General features: G+C 39.5%; 6 protein-coding genes and 1 non-coding gene across 8 annotated transcripts; 5 read left to right on the top strand and 2 right to left on the bottom strand.

The window, feature by feature from the left end:
- Positions 1–951: 951 nt before the first annotated feature.
- TRNAQ-CUG lies at positions 952–1,023 on the top strand. Its single transcript has one exon. It is a non-coding gene; the product is annotated as a tRNA-Gln (tRNA).
- A 904-nt stretch (positions 1,024–1,927) lies between these two features.
- Positions 1,928–4,845, top strand: LOC111486069. 2 transcript variants are annotated; one of them, XM_023133075.1, is made up of 7 exons: positions 1,980–2,426; positions 3,604–3,744; positions 3,822–3,935; positions 4,015–4,188; positions 4,281–4,396; positions 4,486–4,570; positions 4,659–4,845. In XM_023133075.1, exons 1-7 carry the CDS (start codon positions 2,031–2,033, stop codon positions 4,662–4,664), a joined length of 1,032 nt encoding a protein of 343 aa, XP_022988843.1. In that variant the 5' UTR covers positions 1,980–2,030; the 3' UTR covers positions 4,665–4,845. The 2 variants fall into 2 exon arrangements, 1 of the variants encoding a protein (XP_022988843.1); XR_002718796.1 differs by lacking the exon at positions 4,659–4,845 and having other exon boundaries at positions 1,928–2,426; positions 4,285–4,396; positions 4,486–4,530.
- Positions 4,747–7,374, bottom strand: LOC111486007 (probable protein phosphatase 2C 52). The gene is made up of 7 exons (XM_023132996.1): positions 7,185–7,374; positions 7,031–7,084; positions 6,443–6,733; positions 6,021–6,371; positions 5,835–5,952; positions 5,532–5,755; positions 4,747–5,453 (listed from the first exon to the last, which is right to left on the bottom strand). Exons 3-7 carry the CDS (start codon positions 6,701–6,703, stop codon positions 4,983–4,985), a joined length of 1,425 nt encoding a protein of 474 aa, XP_022988764.1. The 5' UTR covers positions 6,704–6,733; positions 7,031–7,084; positions 7,185–7,374; the 3' UTR covers positions 4,747–4,982.
- Positions 7,375–9,013: 1,639 nt separating this feature from the next.
- On the top strand, positions 9,014–9,759 carry LOC111486175 (photosystem II repair protein PSB27-H1, chloroplastic-like). The gene has a single exon (XM_023133207.1). The coding sequence runs from the start codon at positions 9,057–9,059 to the stop codon at positions 9,561–9,563; it is 507 nt and encodes a 168-aa protein (XP_022988975.1). The 5' UTR covers positions 9,014–9,056; the 3' UTR covers positions 9,564–9,759.
- Positions 9,760–10,282: 523 nt separating this feature from the next.
- LOC111486100 lies at positions 10,283–12,646 on the top strand. Its single transcript, XM_023133112.1, has 6 exons — positions 10,283–10,944; positions 11,012–11,214; positions 11,284–11,446; positions 11,555–11,640; positions 11,715–11,806; positions 12,149–12,646. Exons 1-6 carry the CDS (start codon positions 10,876–10,878, stop codon positions 12,388–12,390), a joined length of 855 nt encoding a protein of 284 aa, XP_022988880.1. The 5' UTR covers positions 10,283–10,875; the 3' UTR covers positions 12,391–12,646.
- Positions 12,647–13,915: 1,269 nt separating this feature from the next.
- On the bottom strand, positions 13,916–14,860 carry LOC111486204 (protein EPIDERMAL PATTERNING FACTOR 1). Its single transcript, XM_023133244.1, has 2 exons — positions 14,714–14,860; positions 13,916–14,388 (listed from the first exon to the last, which is right to left on the bottom strand). Exons 1-2 carry the CDS (start codon positions 14,805–14,807, stop codon positions 14,117–14,119), a joined length of 366 nt encoding a protein of 121 aa, XP_022989012.1. The 5' UTR covers positions 14,808–14,860; the 3' UTR covers positions 13,916–14,116.
- A 1,544-nt stretch (positions 14,861–16,404) lies between these two features.
- Positions 16,405–17,277, top strand: LOC111486138 (NDR1/HIN1-like protein 6). The gene has a single exon (XM_023133163.1). It carries the CDS (start codon positions 16,560–16,562, stop codon positions 17,265–17,267), a length of 708 nt encoding a protein of 235 aa, XP_022988931.1. The 5' UTR covers positions 16,405–16,559; the 3' UTR covers positions 17,268–17,277.
- Positions 17,278–18,257: the final 980 nt, after the last annotated feature.

The following is an 18,257-nucleotide window of genomic DNA, read 5'->3' as shown; positions in this document are numbered from 1 at the left end:
ATCCATAATGGCCTTGCAACAATATGAATCTCGAGCACTTGAACATTTCTTCAAATAGATTGTCTGCATCTTCAAGGCCATCAACTAAACTCGTATAAAACATGGCATTGATTCCCACTAATTTATTTCTACGAAGTTCAAAATATTCCGTTGCATCCTCCAATCACGAAGCTGAACATACTGTAAAACAAATTTGGCATTAACTTGATGAAAAACTTGCGACAAAAAGAATCGAAATCGGCTTCCGTGTTCGAAGGCCGATCAAGTAGGTTCAAAACTTGATAGCTCGAAACTACATCAGAAACATCGAGAAAAGGTTCTATCCATTTGGGAGGTGGGAGCGGGTAGGAAATCGAATCAAAGTGAATTTGTGCGTAATCAACTTCAGCTTCAGGAATCCATAGATGGATTTTGAAGAGTAAAAAGAAATTCAATGAATCAGGATTAACAAAACTAAATAGAATCTGAAGAAACATATATTCACATCAATTGCAGCAAAGAGGAAGGGGGCGGAAGCTACCTTTGACAAATGCAAACGAGGTCGCTTGCTTACTCTTAGTCGTTGGCGGCAAAGAAGGAGCCACTGGAAAGAGAACCGCAAGCGGCATTGCAATCTGAGTTTTCAAAGAAAGTTTCCCATTTATGAAAGTTTCATAATTTAGGAAATGATCATGAGTTTATAAGTGAGAAATACTGACTACATGGAATGAGGTATTTCGAGAAAGTCCAAAAAAAAGCCATGAGAGCTTATACTCAATATCATACCGAATCGTGTTCGTCTAACATAGAGAATATGATTTGCGATCAATTGAATGAAGGCGTCGAGATGAAGAGCAAAGGAATGGAGCCGCCCTCCACAGGGTTCTTCTCATGGGGGTTTTGCGCGCTAAAAGGGGTGAAGGGATTAAAGCCCTGATGAGATAATTTTGTTGAACTGGCTTATCAACAATTGGTTCTATGGTCTAGTGGTTAGGACATTGGACTCTGAATCCAGTAACCCGAGTTCAAATCTCGGTAGGACCTTTTTTTCTCTTTTTTGGTCCCTACTTGGTAGGATAACAAATGATCATGTAGGATAACAAATGATCCTATGGTCTAGTGTTTAGGATATTGGACAAAGATTTACAAAATTACCTCTTTGGTCCCTCGTGACTTTTTAACTTTTGCTACGATAACAAATCATTCAACAACTAATTACCATCTTTCTTGTAACAACAACGATTGGAGACGGGCAAGGTGATTTTGCATAGTTTGGAGGGCACTTGAATTTGTTGTCGATACCCAACTACATCTTTAGCTCGGTCTATTTGCATCAATCTCAACTCGTACTAGTAAGAAAGTGTTCTCGAAAGGGGACAAAATCTATTCCGTTTAACAATACGAAATGAAAGTGAAACACTGGAATATACCCTCCTCCTTCAACAGCAAAGCAAACTGCTGTCTACATTGGATTCAAAAACCTTAATTCTCGCATGTCTTCAGTCTTCATTGTTAGAGTTGTCTGGGTCACCAATCATCGTCGAAGGTAGTCAACAATAAGCATTCGAGTAAATAATTTTTTATTTTTAATTATTTGCCACATTATAATTTCTACTTTACCACTAAAAGTAATAAAAAAAAATTAATTAGCATAGGAAAAAATAAATTGAAAATTTAAAATCTAGTTCTCAAAATCTAGTTCTCAAAAAAAATTAATTGCAATTTTTCCCCTTTTATTTCGTCAAGAACAATGGCGGCAGAAGAGTATCCATTTCCACGAAGATTGCTTCCCTATATTGGTCGGCTAAATACTCTACCGTCCATTAGAAGAATGATTCGAGAAGCCTGTTGAATGAGCTAACGCTTTGTTCTTAGTGGCTAATGGAGATCATTTATTTGGCCGTCACATCATGGCTCTTGGAAATCGTTCAGGTTACGAAACTTTTAGGATCACATTATTTGATCCCTTTCAATATATTGCATTTCACAATCCTTAAATTTGTTATTCGTTTTGAAAGTCTTCATCGGTAATCTCTGATTATTGGTCTTCCATGGCGGCAATCAACAGCTTCGTCTCGCAAAGAATCCCTCATTTCAAAAAATCGCCCATAACCCTATTTGATTCTAGTTCTTCATTCCGCAAAGAGCATCAGAAAGCAAGACCGGTTCGATTGATTGTTAGGAGAAGAAAATGGGGTGTTAGGTCGGCCATTGACGACCAAGAATTGGTTCGTTTGGAGGAGAATCGTTTGAAGGATGGAGAACAGAGCTTATCCTTTGATGGGTCTGAGAAAATTGAGGCATCTTCTTTTTCTTTCTCTGAGGAGAAGGGCGCAGTGGAAGTTTTGAAGGGTTTCAGTGGCAGAGCTGTTAATGCTACCATTGTTTTGGGGGTTGGAACCTTGCTGGTTACTAAATTGCTTACTATCGATCATGAGCTATGGCATGTGAGTTTTCTTGCATATTGGAACTATGTTTACTCTTCGTTTCAGTCATTTAGTTTCATTCATCCATGACTTTGCCAATGATTTTGCTTTCTGTTTACCGCTAAATTAGTAGGAGTAGTTCTTTTTGCTTGATTACCTGAGATCCCACGTTAATTGGGGAGGAGTACGAAAACACCTTTTATAAGGGTGTGAAAACCTCTCACTAGATGCGTTTTAAAAATTTTGTGGGGAAGTCGAAAGGGAAAGTCCAAAGAGGACAATATTGGCTAGTGGTAGGTTGGATTGTTACAAATGGTATTAGAGGCAGACATTGGGCGATGTGCTAGTAAGGAGGTTGAGTCTCGTAGGGGGTGGACATGAGGCGGAGTACCAATGAGGACACTGGACCCTGAAGGGAGTGAATTGTGAGATCCCACATCAGTTGGGAAGGAAAATGAAACATCCTTGATAAGGGTGTGGAAACCTCTCCCTAACAGACACATTTTAGAAACCTTGAGGGGAAGCTCGAAAGGGAAAATCCAAAGAGGACAATATCTGCTAGCGGTGGGCTCGGGCTGTTACAAATAGTATCAGAGCCAGACACCAGGCAATGTGCCAACGAGGAAGCTGAACTCCGAAGAGAGTGGATATGAGACGATGTGCCAGCAAGGATGCTGAGTCCTGAAGGGGGTGGATTTGGTGGGGTCCCACATCGATTGGAGAAAGGAACGAGTGCAAGCGAGGACGCCGAGCCCTGAAGGGGGGTGGATTGTGAGATCCCACATCGGTAGGGGAGGAGAACGAAACACCCTTTCTAAGGGTGTGGAAACCTTGAGGGGAAGTCCCGAAAGGGAAAGCCCAAAGAAAACAATATCTACAAGTGGTGGGCTTGGTCCGTTACAGATTATGTCGTGTAATATGGGAACTAAATCCGGTTTACTTAAGACAAAATCTACTTTTCCTAGGGGTAAATCAGGTGAAGATAAATGCTTCGTTGTTGTTGTAACACCCCAAGCCCACCGCTAGTAGACATTGTCTTTTTCGGGTTTTCCCTCAAGGTTTCTAAAACACGTCTGCTAGGAAGAGGTTTCTACGTCCTTATAAAGAATGTTTCATTTTCCTCCCCAACCCATGTGGGATCTCACAATTGTTAAGACTGAAACACCGTTTATCGCATTTCTATGTCATGTGTTCTCAGGGATGGACCTTGTATGAGGTTCTAAGATATGCTCCTGAACACAATTGGATTGCTTACGAAGAAGCTCTCAAAACGAACCCAGTTTTAGCCAAAATGATGATAAGTGGAATTGTCTATTTTCTCGGAGATTGGATCGCTCAGGTAAGCGCCTGCAGATCGTTGTCGTTGTCGTTATCGTCTAGCAATGCTATCTTAGCAATAACATTATGAACCTACAGTGCTATGAAGGGAGGCCTTTGTTTGAGTTCGACAGGGCACGCATGATCAGATCAGGTCTTGTTGGGTTCACTCTCCATGGATCTCTTTCTCATTACTACTACCAATTCTGTGAGGTGATAACTATGGTTCAATTGTATTGCTTAGTCTAGTTCTTCATGGTCTGCATAAATGAGATTGTTTAATGGCTAATAGGTTCTCTTCCCCTTCAAAGATTGGTGGGTTGTTCCAGTAAAAGTTGCGTTCGATCAAACCGTCTGGTCGGCTCTGTGGAATAGTATATACTATGTGGTTCTGGGAATTCTTCGTGCCGAATCTATGGCCGATGTGTATAGTGAACTCAAGTCGACGTTTTGGCCAATGCTCACTGTACGATACGTCTCTGACCTTTATCTAACATAAAGTTCGAGTTCGTTTGTGTTCTATGACCATTTGCATGCCACAAACCATTTACATGACAGGCAGGTTGGAAACTTTGGCCATTTGCTCATCTCATAACGTATGGTGTTATTCCTGTTGAGCAAAGGCTTCTTTGGGTGGACTGTGTGGAGCTCATCTGGGTCACCATCCTTTCAACGTGAGTATCAAAAATTTCATTCAAGGACATCTCTTTTGATCTAACATTGATTCGAGGATCAAAACTGAACGCGTTTGTTGTCGTTGTAGTTATTCGAATGAGAAATCCGAAGGACGAATATCGGAGCCATCGACAGGAGAAAACGAAGCTTCATCGAGCAGTCGACCAGACAAGGCAAGTCGTTATTAACATTGAAACTGTTTCTTTCGAGTGGTTTACTCGAACACGAGATATGATTCGACTTCTTGATTTGTTCTTTCAGGACTAGACACGATCAACAGAAGAAAACAGATTCAAATCTTCGAAATGATAGATTAGAGTAGTTATTGTTTTATTCCTGAAACAGATTGTTATCTGAAACAATGTGCAAGCTATCATCATTTTAAATAAACTTTTGTTCCCAGACAAGTCTTCTCTGAATGATTGTTCTAATAAACGGAACAGCCGAACTATCGAGTTCTTCATCTTCGTCCGTTCGAGATGAGTTTAGTCGAGTTATTTCATTTTCGTTCTGTGCATAGAAACTGATACTCGACATGTTTTGAATTGCCTTGGAGGCAAAAATGTAGCTGCACAAACCTGTAACCTATGACACTGGCCTTTCATCAGAGAATCTAGGAAGTTGAACAAGCGAGTTTACTCGAGTGACTCCTTCTAAACCCGACCAGTTTTGATCGTCTGCAGGTACAGCATCACCGGTCTCCCCGTCGTCGACTGGTAATCCTCCAAAACTACTGCCATCTTCTGATGATCTGACGGTGTTGTTCCTTTGCAAGCATGGCTCGGACCTCTGGCCATCATCGGATTCGACAGCAGTACCCGAATGATTACTCCGCAATGTTGCAGATGAGAAGCCTTGTTCTTCACAGTCGGATTCAGAGTCCATCTTCCCGTCCAGAAACAAGCAGACGACAGCACAGTCGTCCATTTTCGAGGTGGGGTATTTGAGCTTCCATTCACGAGCAGCAGAGTCAATCACAGACCTCGCAGCAGACGAGCGAGTCGGGGCCAAGGACACTATTTCAACCACCTCTTCATTGCTCAACACATCCCATACCTGCAACAGTTCTACATTATCTTGATTCCTTTCAGATTAAAATGTTATGTTCAAGACTTAGCAGAACAGAAAACTTACCCCATCTGATGCAAGAACAATGAACTGATCGGCGTCGGTGAGCATTCGATGAGAGAATTCAGGTATAGAGATAACTCCATATTCTTTCAAACAGAAATCGCCAAATGCTCGAGCCATAGCTAAACCAGGCGCATCGTCGAAAGGTAACCATACCCTTGACACTTCAGGCTCATCTTGCAATGCAAAAACTCTACCTTTACACCTTTTGATTCTTTCAGCTTCTCCTACAACATGATGATTATCAGTCACTCACAACTTAGCTCATGAATCAAATACCAGAACCGAACACAGCAACCGACGTACTCGGCAAATCTGGCTTAAGATCGACAGTCAATTGAACCGCCACAGTCGAGTCATTGGCATCCTTTGAAGCAAGTATTGCACGAGAGTCTCCGATATACCCCATGAACAGATTCGACCCCTAAAACACGACCGATTAAGAATCAAAGAAACAAAAAATGATTGAAAAGAACATCCTTCTTCTCAAACCTGTTTAACAATGGTGACTGCAGTACTGCCACTACAAAAGCAGTCCAGATTAGGATGTGATCTCAGCTCCTTATCCATAGCTTTATACGAGTTCAAAAACGCATCTCTCCATACCGAATTCAGTGAGTCCTCGATAAAACGATCCTTCTCAGAATCGTCACATTCTCGAGGCGTCTTCAAATTCCTCTGGAAACATGTTTGAGCAGAGTTCTTTTGCTTCAACTGAGGAGACTGGAAGAATGACAGCAACTTTATAGGCAATGTATCCCTAACTTTTCGAGCAACGAGATGGCCGTAAGGTCCGTGACCATCAAACACGCCACAAAAGATCGTGTCCTCCGACATGAAATCCTATAAAAACAGCAAGAATGAAACTCTAAAGACAACAATTCAATGTATGAAAGAACAGAAACAGAGCTTACTTCCCACACAACCATGGCATCCTGGTTGATGCCCTTGCGACCTTGTTGCGTGAAAATGCACGAACAACGACTCTTCCCGTTCATGAAGATCCTGTTGGAAGCTGAAGAGAGCTTCTGAAGAGCGTAAACATGGTCGGAGAATGTTCGTTTCGTTCGTTTTCGACCTCGAAATTCAATTCCCAAACATGAGGAAGACACTGATTCCCCATTGCTCTGGCTACTACTAGTACTATGGCTACTCGTAGAGACACAACCACCCATTTTCTTAGCTTCAAAAGAGCATCGTCTAATCTAAATAAGAACGACAAGATTCCCCTTTTAGATTAGATCTCAAATAACACGTTGAAACACCAAAAAACCCAACAGAGAGACAGACAGAAAAACATCATTAAACAATAATAATATTCGGAAATCTCAAGGTTTTTAGAAAATCCCTCGAGACCCTTTACCTCATTTGTTCAAATGAGCTATGAACACAAGAGAATCAAGCAAGAACATCAAATTTTTACTTGATTTCAAGCTTGAAAATGGCTGGAAACAGTGATTTAGCTAGACATTCATACATGAAATCCAGAAAAGAACACTTACAAGTTCAAAGTTTCATGGTTTCTACCGTTTTCTTCACCAAAATCGACTAATAATCTGTACAAAAACACAACCAAAATCAGAGAAAAGAAAGAAACTCTGTTGGTTCTTGAAAATCCAAACAAAAAACACCAAATTCAAGCAAATAAAAACACACCCATTAAGCAATGTTGAACAAATGGCAAAGGGAAACGAAAAAGAGGACGAGAAAAAGCCAAACTTGGGTCTGTGGCTTTGATTTTAGGTCAAATAAAGAGGCAGAGAGAGAGAGAGAGAGAGAGAGAGAGAGGGCTGATGAACAAAGCGTTGTTTGGATAAGCTAAGAGAATCCCAGAAGAGCGTTTCTCCTTTTGGGCGCTGAAAACGCCATAAATTGAATGAAACTGTACAAACTTTCAGAGGTATCTGTATAATTAATGAAAACAAACGTGAAATGAAGAAGAACCCCACCACCAAATAGATCCAACGGCTGAAAATGAAAAGAATGGTCTCTGAATTCAAGATATTTTGTTCTGTTTGATTTCAGTCAGCTACTGCCCGTGCTTGCTTTGGTGTTTTTACCATTTGGCCATTTTTGTTCTCTTCAAGGCAAGTGGTTTCCTTTTTTTCTGGATTGCTTCTACTTTACAGTGTAATTTTGGGAGTTGGGTCCAAGAGATTGCTTGTTGTCTCTATGCATGTTGGGTTCGTCCCGGTCAATATTCGATCAAACAATAGGGTATGCCCGTAAATACAACATGGATCTCGGAAGAAAAGTGCAAATAGTAGAGACCCATCTCCCGCTATGCTTCTTTTCTTGACGGGAACAAACACCACTGTGTTATGATCGTGCTTATCCAAAACATGTTGTCTGAGGTTGCATGTCTGATGTCATAGTTGTACTTAAGTTTTATAAGACGTGATTGCGTGCTTTATGAACTTTCTTCAACCCATTTTCTAAAACTGTTTGTCAAGAGCTCGGCTAGAGGCTTGAACATACGTAGCTTGAGCCAACGACAATTAGGACTAAGTTGGCTGACTTACTTGAGTGCATGAGTAGATGTTGCACAATCCGAACAATTGGGTTGGGTCTAAAAAATGTCTCAACCCAACCCACGAGCACTCCTGATGGATGTTTTTAGAATTCAAGCACCTCTTACACACAAATTTAAACGTTCAAAAATTTGATCTTTCTTAAAGATCAGGGATCTAAATATAAACATAAAAAATTGTTTTGACGAACAAAGATAAATAGCTTTAAATCCCTTTTCCTTTATTCCTTTAATCTCGACTTTGAAAAGAATGATCATTGATAGAATTGGTCCCATGCGGATAAAACTCTGTGAAAAGTTACTTTCACTCGAAAAAGATGGGAGAAAAGACCGAGGAGGAGTGCTTTTGTCTTTTTTTTTTATTATTATTATTATTATTTTCTATTCGTTCGTCTAAAAGCTTTAAACAATTCCACGTTGGATGTTGAATGCGTTTGTACATAAAATGATTGAAAAGTAGTCGACGTCCAAGGACGCTCTTGTCTTTATCTAAATTTTTGTTAACAAATGTACAGTAAGTGACCCACTATTGGAGTCGAGAAATGCACCCGCTGTTAGAACTAACATGACTGTTGTGAGACAAAAAATTTAGCTTCGGATTCAAATTCTTTTCTTTTGCTCGGTGCGTAAGCGGGGACGATCACCATTGCATTAGGGGAGAGGAATTTTCAAAATTTATTGTATTAAACTATTTAAAGTTATTTCAATAATAAATTATTAATATGAAAGACAATAATATAAAATAAATCAAAATTCCTTCACAACTAGGCTTTAGTACTTGGGCCCAACTTCCTTATAATGGGCTTGAGCCCATTTTCTCCCAATGATGAAGAGACAGAAGATCTAAACCTCGTATCTCATTGGTCCATTCCTCATCCATAAATCCGACAAATAGGATAAGATGATAAGTACACGTGGCGAACACCCAATTCCCCAAATTCCTCGCTAAAAATCTCTGTTTTTCAGTTCCATTTCTCCTCTCCAATTGCCCCAAAATCATGGCCTCTCGAGCACTCCTAACTCCCTGTACTTCCAAATCTCAGCCTCTCATCATCCCTCCCAAGCCCAAATCCACCATTTCCGCCGCCGCCGTCCACCACCCGCGCCGCCGCGAGCTACTGTCACTAACCGCCTCTGTTCTAGCAGCGCCGTGGGTTCTGCTCCCTCCGGCGCCGGCACAAGCCTCGAACGATGAGGAGTACGTGAAGGACACAAATGAGGTGATAAGCAAGGTGAGAACGACGATCAAAATGGATAAAAACGACCCGAATGTGGCGGAAGCTGTGGCGGAGCTTCGAGAAAGTTCGAATTCTTGGGTGGCGAAGTACAGGAAGGAGAAATCTCTGTTGGGACGAGCTTCGTTTAGGGATATGTATTCGGCTTTGAATGCGGTTTCGGGGCATTACGTTAGCTTTGGACCGACGGCGCCGATTCCGGCGAAGAGGAAGGCCAGGATCTTGGAAGAGATGGACACGGCGGAGAAGGCTCTGTCAAGAGGGAGATGAACAATTAAGTGAGGGAATTATAAGTTAATTATTCTTTTTCTAATTTTCTATTTGCATCTTTAATTTTTGGAGGTTCATAATTTGTGAATTTACGAGAGGGGAAAATTCTATAATTTGGTGATTGATGCTTTGAGATTAATACAATTATTAGATTTTCTCCTAATCTTTGCTCTTTCTTTGATGATAATTATGACGAAAAAAAATTATAAAATTATATTATTGGTCCGTCCTAAAATTTTTTTGAATATTGTTTATAGATGGTTCTGGACCATTTCTTAGGATTTGTGTTTGGTTGTGTTTAACGATATGATATTAGAGTCATGCCCTTAACATAATCATGTCAATAGACTACTAAGTGTTAGAGAACAAATAAGTTGTGAGTCTTGAAAGTGTAGTCAAATGTTACTCAAGTGTCGAACAACTAGGGCTCTAGAGAATAAGTTGAGTCTCTGTTAAGAGGGAAGGTGGTTGGAGAGCTCCAAAAAAGGAAGCCTCAAGGTAGGGTCTATGGTGTACTGAGAGAAGTAGTCCTGTATTGACTAATTAAGAGAAATATCACAGATTTATAAGTAATGAATATATTTCTATTGGTTCGAGACATTTTTGGCCAAAACCAAACTCAAAATCACAAGAGCTTATGTTCAAAGTAGACAATATTATACTATTGTGAAGGTTCGTGATTTATAAGATGGTAAATCTTTGAATTGGTCATTTATAGCATGCAGCGAAAAATCATTAAAAGCACGTGGTAACAAAAATGGAATTATGACAACAAAACATCAATTTTATGATAGTAACGGTTTTAAACGTCACAAAATCTTTTCACTCGAACCGTTTTTCATCACTCTCTCGAGAAGCACACGTGGTTACAAAAATGAAATAACGACAACAAAAAGATCAATTTAACGATAATAACGATTTTAACCGTTCCAAAAGACTAACGAACATTTTAACGAAAACCCACGTCCCAAAATCTTTTAACTTGAACCCTTTTGCATTCATCCGTTCTTCATTTTGCAGTCTTTGATTCTGGGTTGCTTGATTTATGGATAAAACAAAAGTCCAAATTCTTTAAACGAATTGCTTGTTTGAATGAGCTCATGAGTTTCTGCACCTTTACCAGCTAAGAATCCGAGTGATTTAAGGAAGAACACGACAGGGAAAAGGGTTTTTCTTGTTTTGTCTTTGTTCTTATACTCTGTCAAATTTACTGTTTTAAGAACATCCAAGAACAGAATCCTCTCTCTCTCATCCTTTAACCATCTTCTTCCTCTCTCTCTCTCTCTCTCTTCTGTTCCATTAAGCTTCAAAAATGGCTTCCTGTTTGGATAGCTTCCTCCATTACACAACTCCAGTAGCTCAATCCCAATTCCTTCTCAAGGTAAGCTAACTTTCAAGCTCATTTCATTAATTTCAATGGGGTTTTCACTGTTTTTAACCATTTTCAGCCAGAAATCAAGAAGCTCAATCGTTTCTGGCATCCACTTGAGAGAGAAAAAATTGAGTATTTCACTTTGAGTAACCTCTGGAACTGCTATGCTGAATGGAGTGCTTATGGTGCCAAAGTTCCAATCACTTTAAGCGATGGAGAATCATTGACTCAATATTATGTTCCATATCTCTCTGGCATTCAAATCTTCACTTCTTTTAGGTATTTTCTTTGAATTTGATTCATTGTTGGATCTTGAAGAGTTATGAAACGGGATGCTCTGTTTTTCAGGCTAAAAACAGAGTCTGGCAATGGAGAAACAGGGGATTCTTGCAGTGACTGTCACAGTGAAGCTGGAAGCACTTCCTCAGATGATGAGGATCGATTGGGGTATCTTTACTTTGAGTTCATTGAGAAATCAACGCCGTATGTAAGACTTCCTTTACTGGATAAGGTGCTTTCGACAGAACAATCTGGTTTTTGTTGTTCATGTTCTTGTCTTGTTCATCAAATCTGCTGTTTTTAGATTCATTTTGAAGTTTTTATTCGTGACCCTTTTTAGATCAATGAATTAGCTCGGAGATTCCCAGGTTTGATGACACTAAGAAGTGTGGATCTTTCTCCAGCGAGCTGGATGTCTGTTTCTTGGTAATCCTCTGTTTTTCTGTTGCTCTGTTTGTGGAGTGTTGCTTTTTTTTAAAAAAAAGGAACCATTTTTGTAGGTACCCAATTTATCACATTCCAATGGGAAGAAATATCAAGGACTTGAACACTTGTTTCCTCACTTATCATATTCTCTCGTCTTTGTTTCAAGGTATTATGTTTTCGTGAGCTCGGTTTCTTCTTTCAGATATTGATCGAGGTTCGAGATAAAAGATATGTTTTAATTATAGATGTTCACTTGATTCACCGAGAGTAGAGAAATCTTGTTTAAACAGAGACCAAAGGAGAGAGTGAGAATAGATTTCTCCGTGTTAGCTAAATGAGGTTGAGGACAACGAGTATATTCTTTGTCTCTAGTCCTATCAAATCTCTATCTTGTTTGACAAGATGGCCCACCTCATGTGATTTTTGAGTTTTTAGAAATTATGTTGAATATTATTTTATATTTTTATTTATTTAACCAAATATGATTTTTTTTAATTGTGGTTAGTAGATAAGAAGATGGAGTGCAATGGAATGACGACGCAACCGAAGAGGGAACCAGGGGAAGGGATACCGTTGGCACCATTTGGGGTGGTGACGTACAAGATGCATGGGAGCCTATGGATGGCGGGCAACAACGGTCGGGATCAAGAGAGGCTCGTGTCACTGTCGAGCGTGGCGGAGTCGTGGCTAAAACAATTAAAGGTTCAACACCACGACTTCAACTTCTTTACAAGCATGCGTCGTGGCTAACACACAATGAATCAATGAATCAATCAATCATCGTCCTGTCGAGTCCTGTCTCGTCTCAATATAATCCATTTTTTTTTCTTTTTTGTTCGTGGGGTCCTTCCAAATGAATTAGAAACTTTGGTCGAGATATATCACACAGAATGGGTAAGAGAGAGACTAATAAGAATTGTTGCGGAAAGACGATGATTTGCGTACATGAAAAACGGCATCAATGATCAATATAAAAATAGGCCGAACATTATAATATTTCATCCCATCAATTTAATACCATATTTTTAAGATATAGTTGTTAATACATTCAATATTTTAATCATATATAGTGATGGTTTCAGGAACATAAACCATATGTTTCACGTGTTACATCGTACTTAAAAATAAGTTTCAAAACTGCCATTTAAATAGAAAATTCGATTAGAACGTTCACCCAAAGTTGACATCTCTCAATGATTATTCTTAAATGATGTTGATATGCTGACTATGAATGAGTATAATACTCGTTCTTTCTTAAATTTCGAAGACGATACTCATACTATTATAGTCATCACAACATGGTTGTCATTACCATATCAAAAGCATGAGTGGAATAATTTCTTGAATTGAAGTAGAATCTTAGTTTATGAAATTGATAGTCATGTGAATAAAGAGAGAGACGAGTGCTTCACAGCCAATTTTGTGTTCGTGGCTTTTTTTTGAATTCTTAGACAAATTAGAAGCCTAAACAGACAATAATTGAAGTACAACAAACTCGAGCTCAGTCGATATCAAAATTTGGTTAACGTTTACACCATAAATTTATATGATTCAAAATCGTGCGATGCGTCTATGAAACAGAGAGAGGTTAATGAGGATGTGATGATAAACCACTACGACTCTAACGTTCATGTCAGGAATTGAGTCAATAATAGGCGTGGAGAGAGCAATATGTGAGTGTTTTGAATGTACCCTTCCATCTTTTGACTTGTACTTATACGGAGGCTTAGTGTAACAGCCTAATCCCACTACTAGTAGATTTGTCCGTTTTGATCCGTTACGTATCGCCATCAGCCTCATAATTTTAAAACGCATCTACTAGGGAGAGGTTTCCACACCCTTATAATAAATGTTTCGTTCTCCTCTTCAACTGACGTGGAATCTCACACTTAGAAACCATCGTCATAATAGAGTGTTATAATTTTCCTATGATTTCTATAGCTTTTTGAGTACGAAAAACGTTTACAGAGGTTGAACTATGACTCAATCTGTCTATCTCTCAAATGGGTCTTAAGTGATAGTAGTCAAGACTCAAACTTTAGTTTTCTTAATCGATAGTTGACCTTGTGAGGTCAACCTCAAGGGTCGTGGCTGACCCTTATAGCTGAATTGGTCTCGAGGGCCTCATCCTTGGTCATCACTCATGGTGTGCCATTTCGAGCTTGACCGGTCCTTAATCTTTAGGCTTTTACTCTTGATGAGGTTTCAACTCAATCAATAATTTCACCCGTAACAGTTGTCCCTAATCGTGTCAAACCCTAGCTAAAACGTTGGAAATGGTAATTTCGATTTCATTCTCGTTTATCGAAACCTAAACTAATAACACAAACATATACCTAATAAGTTACCAAAAAAGTTGGGAGAAAAGCTCTCTGATTACAACTCTAACTCGGCAGTTAATAAACTAACAGAAACAAGACATGGGCAACGATCAATATATTTTTACAGTGTAGAAAAGGGTTTGAAATGGTTTGGATCAAGGAACAGGATATGACTTGTTATTGCACATGCACCTATAAGCCATTGGACATGTCTCCGCCTCATGAAGCGTAGCACAAACAAAGCTTATCATCACTAGCCTGCACGGCGAGCATGAGCCACAAGCATGTGAACAATCCGGCAAGCTCGACCCCGCTACTTCGACCGTTTCCGGGCCTTTTCTCCACAGCGCGGGCCAGTACGAATTCTGTTTCGCTGCTTCCACCGCCCTGACCGAGTCGACTGCAGCCTTGTGGTGGTGGCCACGACCTGCATGGAACAGTCATGAAGGTTAGTCCATGTTTGCACCGAAGAAATGTGATATCTCATATCCCACGTTAGGGAGTAGAACAAAACATTTTTTATAAGGATGTGGAAACCTCTCCCTATTAGACCCGTTTTAAAAACATTGAGGGAAGCTCAAAGAGGACAATATCTGCTAGCACCGGTACTCATCCAGATACTGTTCTTTTTGGGTTTTCCCTTTCGAGTTTCCCCTCAAGGTTTTCGGGTTTTCCCTTATAAAAGGTGTTTCGTTCTCCTCTCCAACTAATGTGAGATATCAGTAAGAAACAAGAAAGATAAGTGTGAGTACGTGAATTTAGCTGAGAAATGCGTCGGGACGAAATGGGTATCGGGAATAACAAGAAAGCAATGAAGATTAGAGAGAAGCAAGGCAAACCCTTCATGGTTTTTGAGTAAAAAGTGAAGAAAAATGGTTCCTTTTTAAGTGGGTAAGCAAAGGAAATGAAGAGGATATATAAAGACATGATATTTTGAAAGAAAAGAGAGAGAATTGAAGCAAGTCACAGGCAAAAGGCAAGATTTTGTTGAGTTATAGTGATGAGGTCACAGGTAATCCGAGCTACCAAAAGCAACACCACCAAAGAAGGAGAAAAAAACAAGATCAGAATAGAAAGTGTCCCCTTAAACGTGAAGAACAATCAATGCACCATTAAATGCAAACAAAAGGAGTAAAACCCGACCAATTATTCAACGAGATTGTCGTAATTTGATTGTTTGTTTTTAAGAATATCGTTATCCGTTCTCTGACAATCACTTAATCACGGGATATAAACACGATAAGAGGAGAACGAAATATTTCTTATATGAGTGTGGAAACCTCTCCCTAGCAAACACATTTTAAAATTGTGAGGTTGATGCTGATATGTAATGGGGTCACACGGACAATATCTACTAGTGGTGGGCTTAGGCTATTACAAATGGTATCAGAGTTAATCACTGGTCGGAGTAGAGCTAGACTCTCTTCATGGTAGATGCATTTTGAAACTATAATGTTGACAACGATACGACCAAAGTGGACAATGTTTACTAGTGGTGGGCTTGAACGGTTATACATTTGCTCTCCACCCTTTCCTCCTTTCTTTTCCTTTCGTTCTCTAGTGACCACATGCCTCGAGGGCTTGCTCATGGAGGGATATCCTCAAGCCATGGATTGTTCAAAGATTAGGATCAGAGCTCTCACGAACGACCATGCCATCGACTTGCTTGGTAATGTGACCATTCCAAGTCTATTGGGTACTTTTATAATTTCTCTCTCATACATCAAACGGTATAAAATTGTCTATCATATCGTAGTGGTTTTTCAAAGGTATTCTCCAAAAGCGGGCACTCGAAAATTTGAAATCTTTAGAGGAGAGAGAAGGTAATAAATTTGAATCCTCATATGATATGAATGGCATTAATGTTGTTTCTGAGAGCTAGCTGAAAGTGTCATGAATATTTGTCTCTATCATAAATGGCCTATGCCATGGACCATTTCCTTCTATTTGCTCTGTGTTTTTGGTACCTAACGAAGTTATAGAAGAGAAATTATTGTCGCAGACAACATTGAAAATATACTCTGAAACATCATTGATTTAAGGAATAAGTCGTAGGATCTTTGTCTCTCTCTCGAGATGTTTCAAGATGAAAAAGTGCCCTAACAAACCAAACTCTAACTCAAAACGAGCCTAAAGAGTCTACCTGCATCCCAAACCGGTTACTTTTATAAAAGTATAACAACTCAAGCCTACTGCAACTAGATATTGTCCTCCTTAGACCTTTTCTTTTGTACTTCCCCTTAAAGTTAACAGTGATACCTAACAGGTTAATGCACAATATTTGTTAGTAGTGGGCTTGGGCAGTTACCGAAAGTTTAAAGATCAAAAGAATATTTTTCTCTCCTTATATGATCGATAGTACAAAGTAATGATTTTTGTCGGGAAAAAGCTAGCCATTACTTTCGTTCATGTTAAAAATAGACACGAAACAGATAGACGAACCTCGTTTGATTCTCATCCACAAACACATAACAATGCCCTAAAACAACACTCAAATCCCTTCAATCCTGTCTCAAACTTTGATCTATGTCCAACAAACAGTCAACGCCCTTCAAACTTCAATAGCCAATATAGCCCTTCTCTGTGCCACCCTTTCCCATGGAAGAATCCCCGCCAAAACCCACAAATATTATGCACTCCGACAACCACCAAACCAGCCACCGCCCTCCGCCCTACCGCCGCCACGTCCCCAGATACCATACCAAAGCCGGCGGCGGCGGTGGCGGCCATTGTTGTTTAAAATGCATCTGTATCTGTTACATTTTCCTCTGTTTCTTCATCGTTGTTCTACTTAGCCTCGCCTATTTCATCGTCACGTTTTACAGACCCAAAATCCCTTCTTACAAAGTCTCCGATTTCAACGTCCACGTCTTCAATGTCAAGCCGGATTTCAGCCTTTACACAGAATTCATCGTGATCGTTGAATCCAACAACCCAAATGAAAACATTGACTTCATCTACGGCAGAGGAAGCTCTGTTTCTGTTCTTTACAATGATTCAATGCTCTGCGCCGGAAAGATTCCTAATTTCCGGCAACCGCCGATGAATGTGACGGATATGAGCATTTTGCTAAGTGGGGTTAGCGAATTTGGGTCGGGGATGCAAGAGGCGCTGATGCAGAACAGACACAGTGGGAAGATTCCTCTGCTCGTGGCGGTGAAAGTTCCGGTGACGGTGGTGATCGGAGGGTTGGCGCTGAGGAAGATCAATGTTCTTGTGAATTGTTCGTTGGTGGTTGATGATTTGTCCCCAAATAAGAAAGTTGGGATTTTGTCGAGTAATTATACTTACGGTGCTACCTTGTGAATTGTAAAGATGTGGGCATTCATTTTTGGGCCATTTAATGGGAGATTCTTCTTTATTTTAACCTTTATAATATCATTTATATATATATATATATATAATCATATTTTATTCGAATTGTTATGGGAGGGAGCTCGGGATGATCGTGGGTTTATAAGTTGAGCTCTCGAGTGTGTAGCTAAAGGGATTGAAGTGTCAGATAAAGTATGTTTGAGGGCTTTAGAGACGGAATTGAGTTTTAATAAAGCTCAAAGAAGGTTCTATGGTGTACGTTGTGTGAGGAGAGGATTGTTAGTGGTTTTAACTTGAGGAGTAGAATAACCTCTTACTCACACATGAGGGGACGTGGGAGTGGTTGCGGACATGGCGTAGGGAAGCCGTGACAACACACTCATGTTGATCAAGGAGTCCGCTTTGCAAAACTATCATTTACGTATTCTTGTCAGTCTCACAGTTCAAAACGCGTCTATTAGAGAGAAGTTTTCACATCCTTGCTTCGTTCCCTTCTCCATCCGACGTGAGATAGATCTAGTCTGAGTATAAATAGGTTGCTTTAACAAAGTAATAATAGTTCGTACCTTTGACTCATCGAGCTTAGTAGGTATTCAATTCTCGTTCTCGAACCACGTCTCAACGAGCCTATTGAGTCAGTAATGATATTTTAACGTGGATCTGAATGATTATCAAACAAAATCCTAACTTTTGAATCAAATATCTACAAAGAGATACATCGTTCACACTGAAATCGCTCACTTAGCCGAGCCCCATGTGCCCAAATCCAACATATTATCCAATGTTATCCTATCTTAGCCTCCCATATTTTAGGTGGTCACACTCTACTAGAAGCTAAACATACACACACACACACACATATATATATATATATATATATATATTTTTTTTTTTTTTTTTTTTTTTTTTTTTTTTTTTTTTTTTTTTTTTTTTTTTTTTTTTTTTTTTTTTTTTTTTTTTTTTTTTTTTTTTTTTTTTTTT

This window comes from Cucurbita maxima, unplaced genomic scaffold (assembly GCF_002738345.1).
Source record: "Cucurbita maxima cultivar Rimu unplaced genomic scaffold, Cmax_1.0 Cma_Scf00011, whole genome shotgun sequence".
NCBI lineage: Eukaryota > Viridiplantae > Streptophyta > Magnoliopsida > Cucurbitales > Cucurbitaceae > Cucurbita > Cucurbita maxima.
Note: the sequence above shows the minus strand (reverse complement) of the source record. Positions and strands in the feature narration are given on the sequence as shown.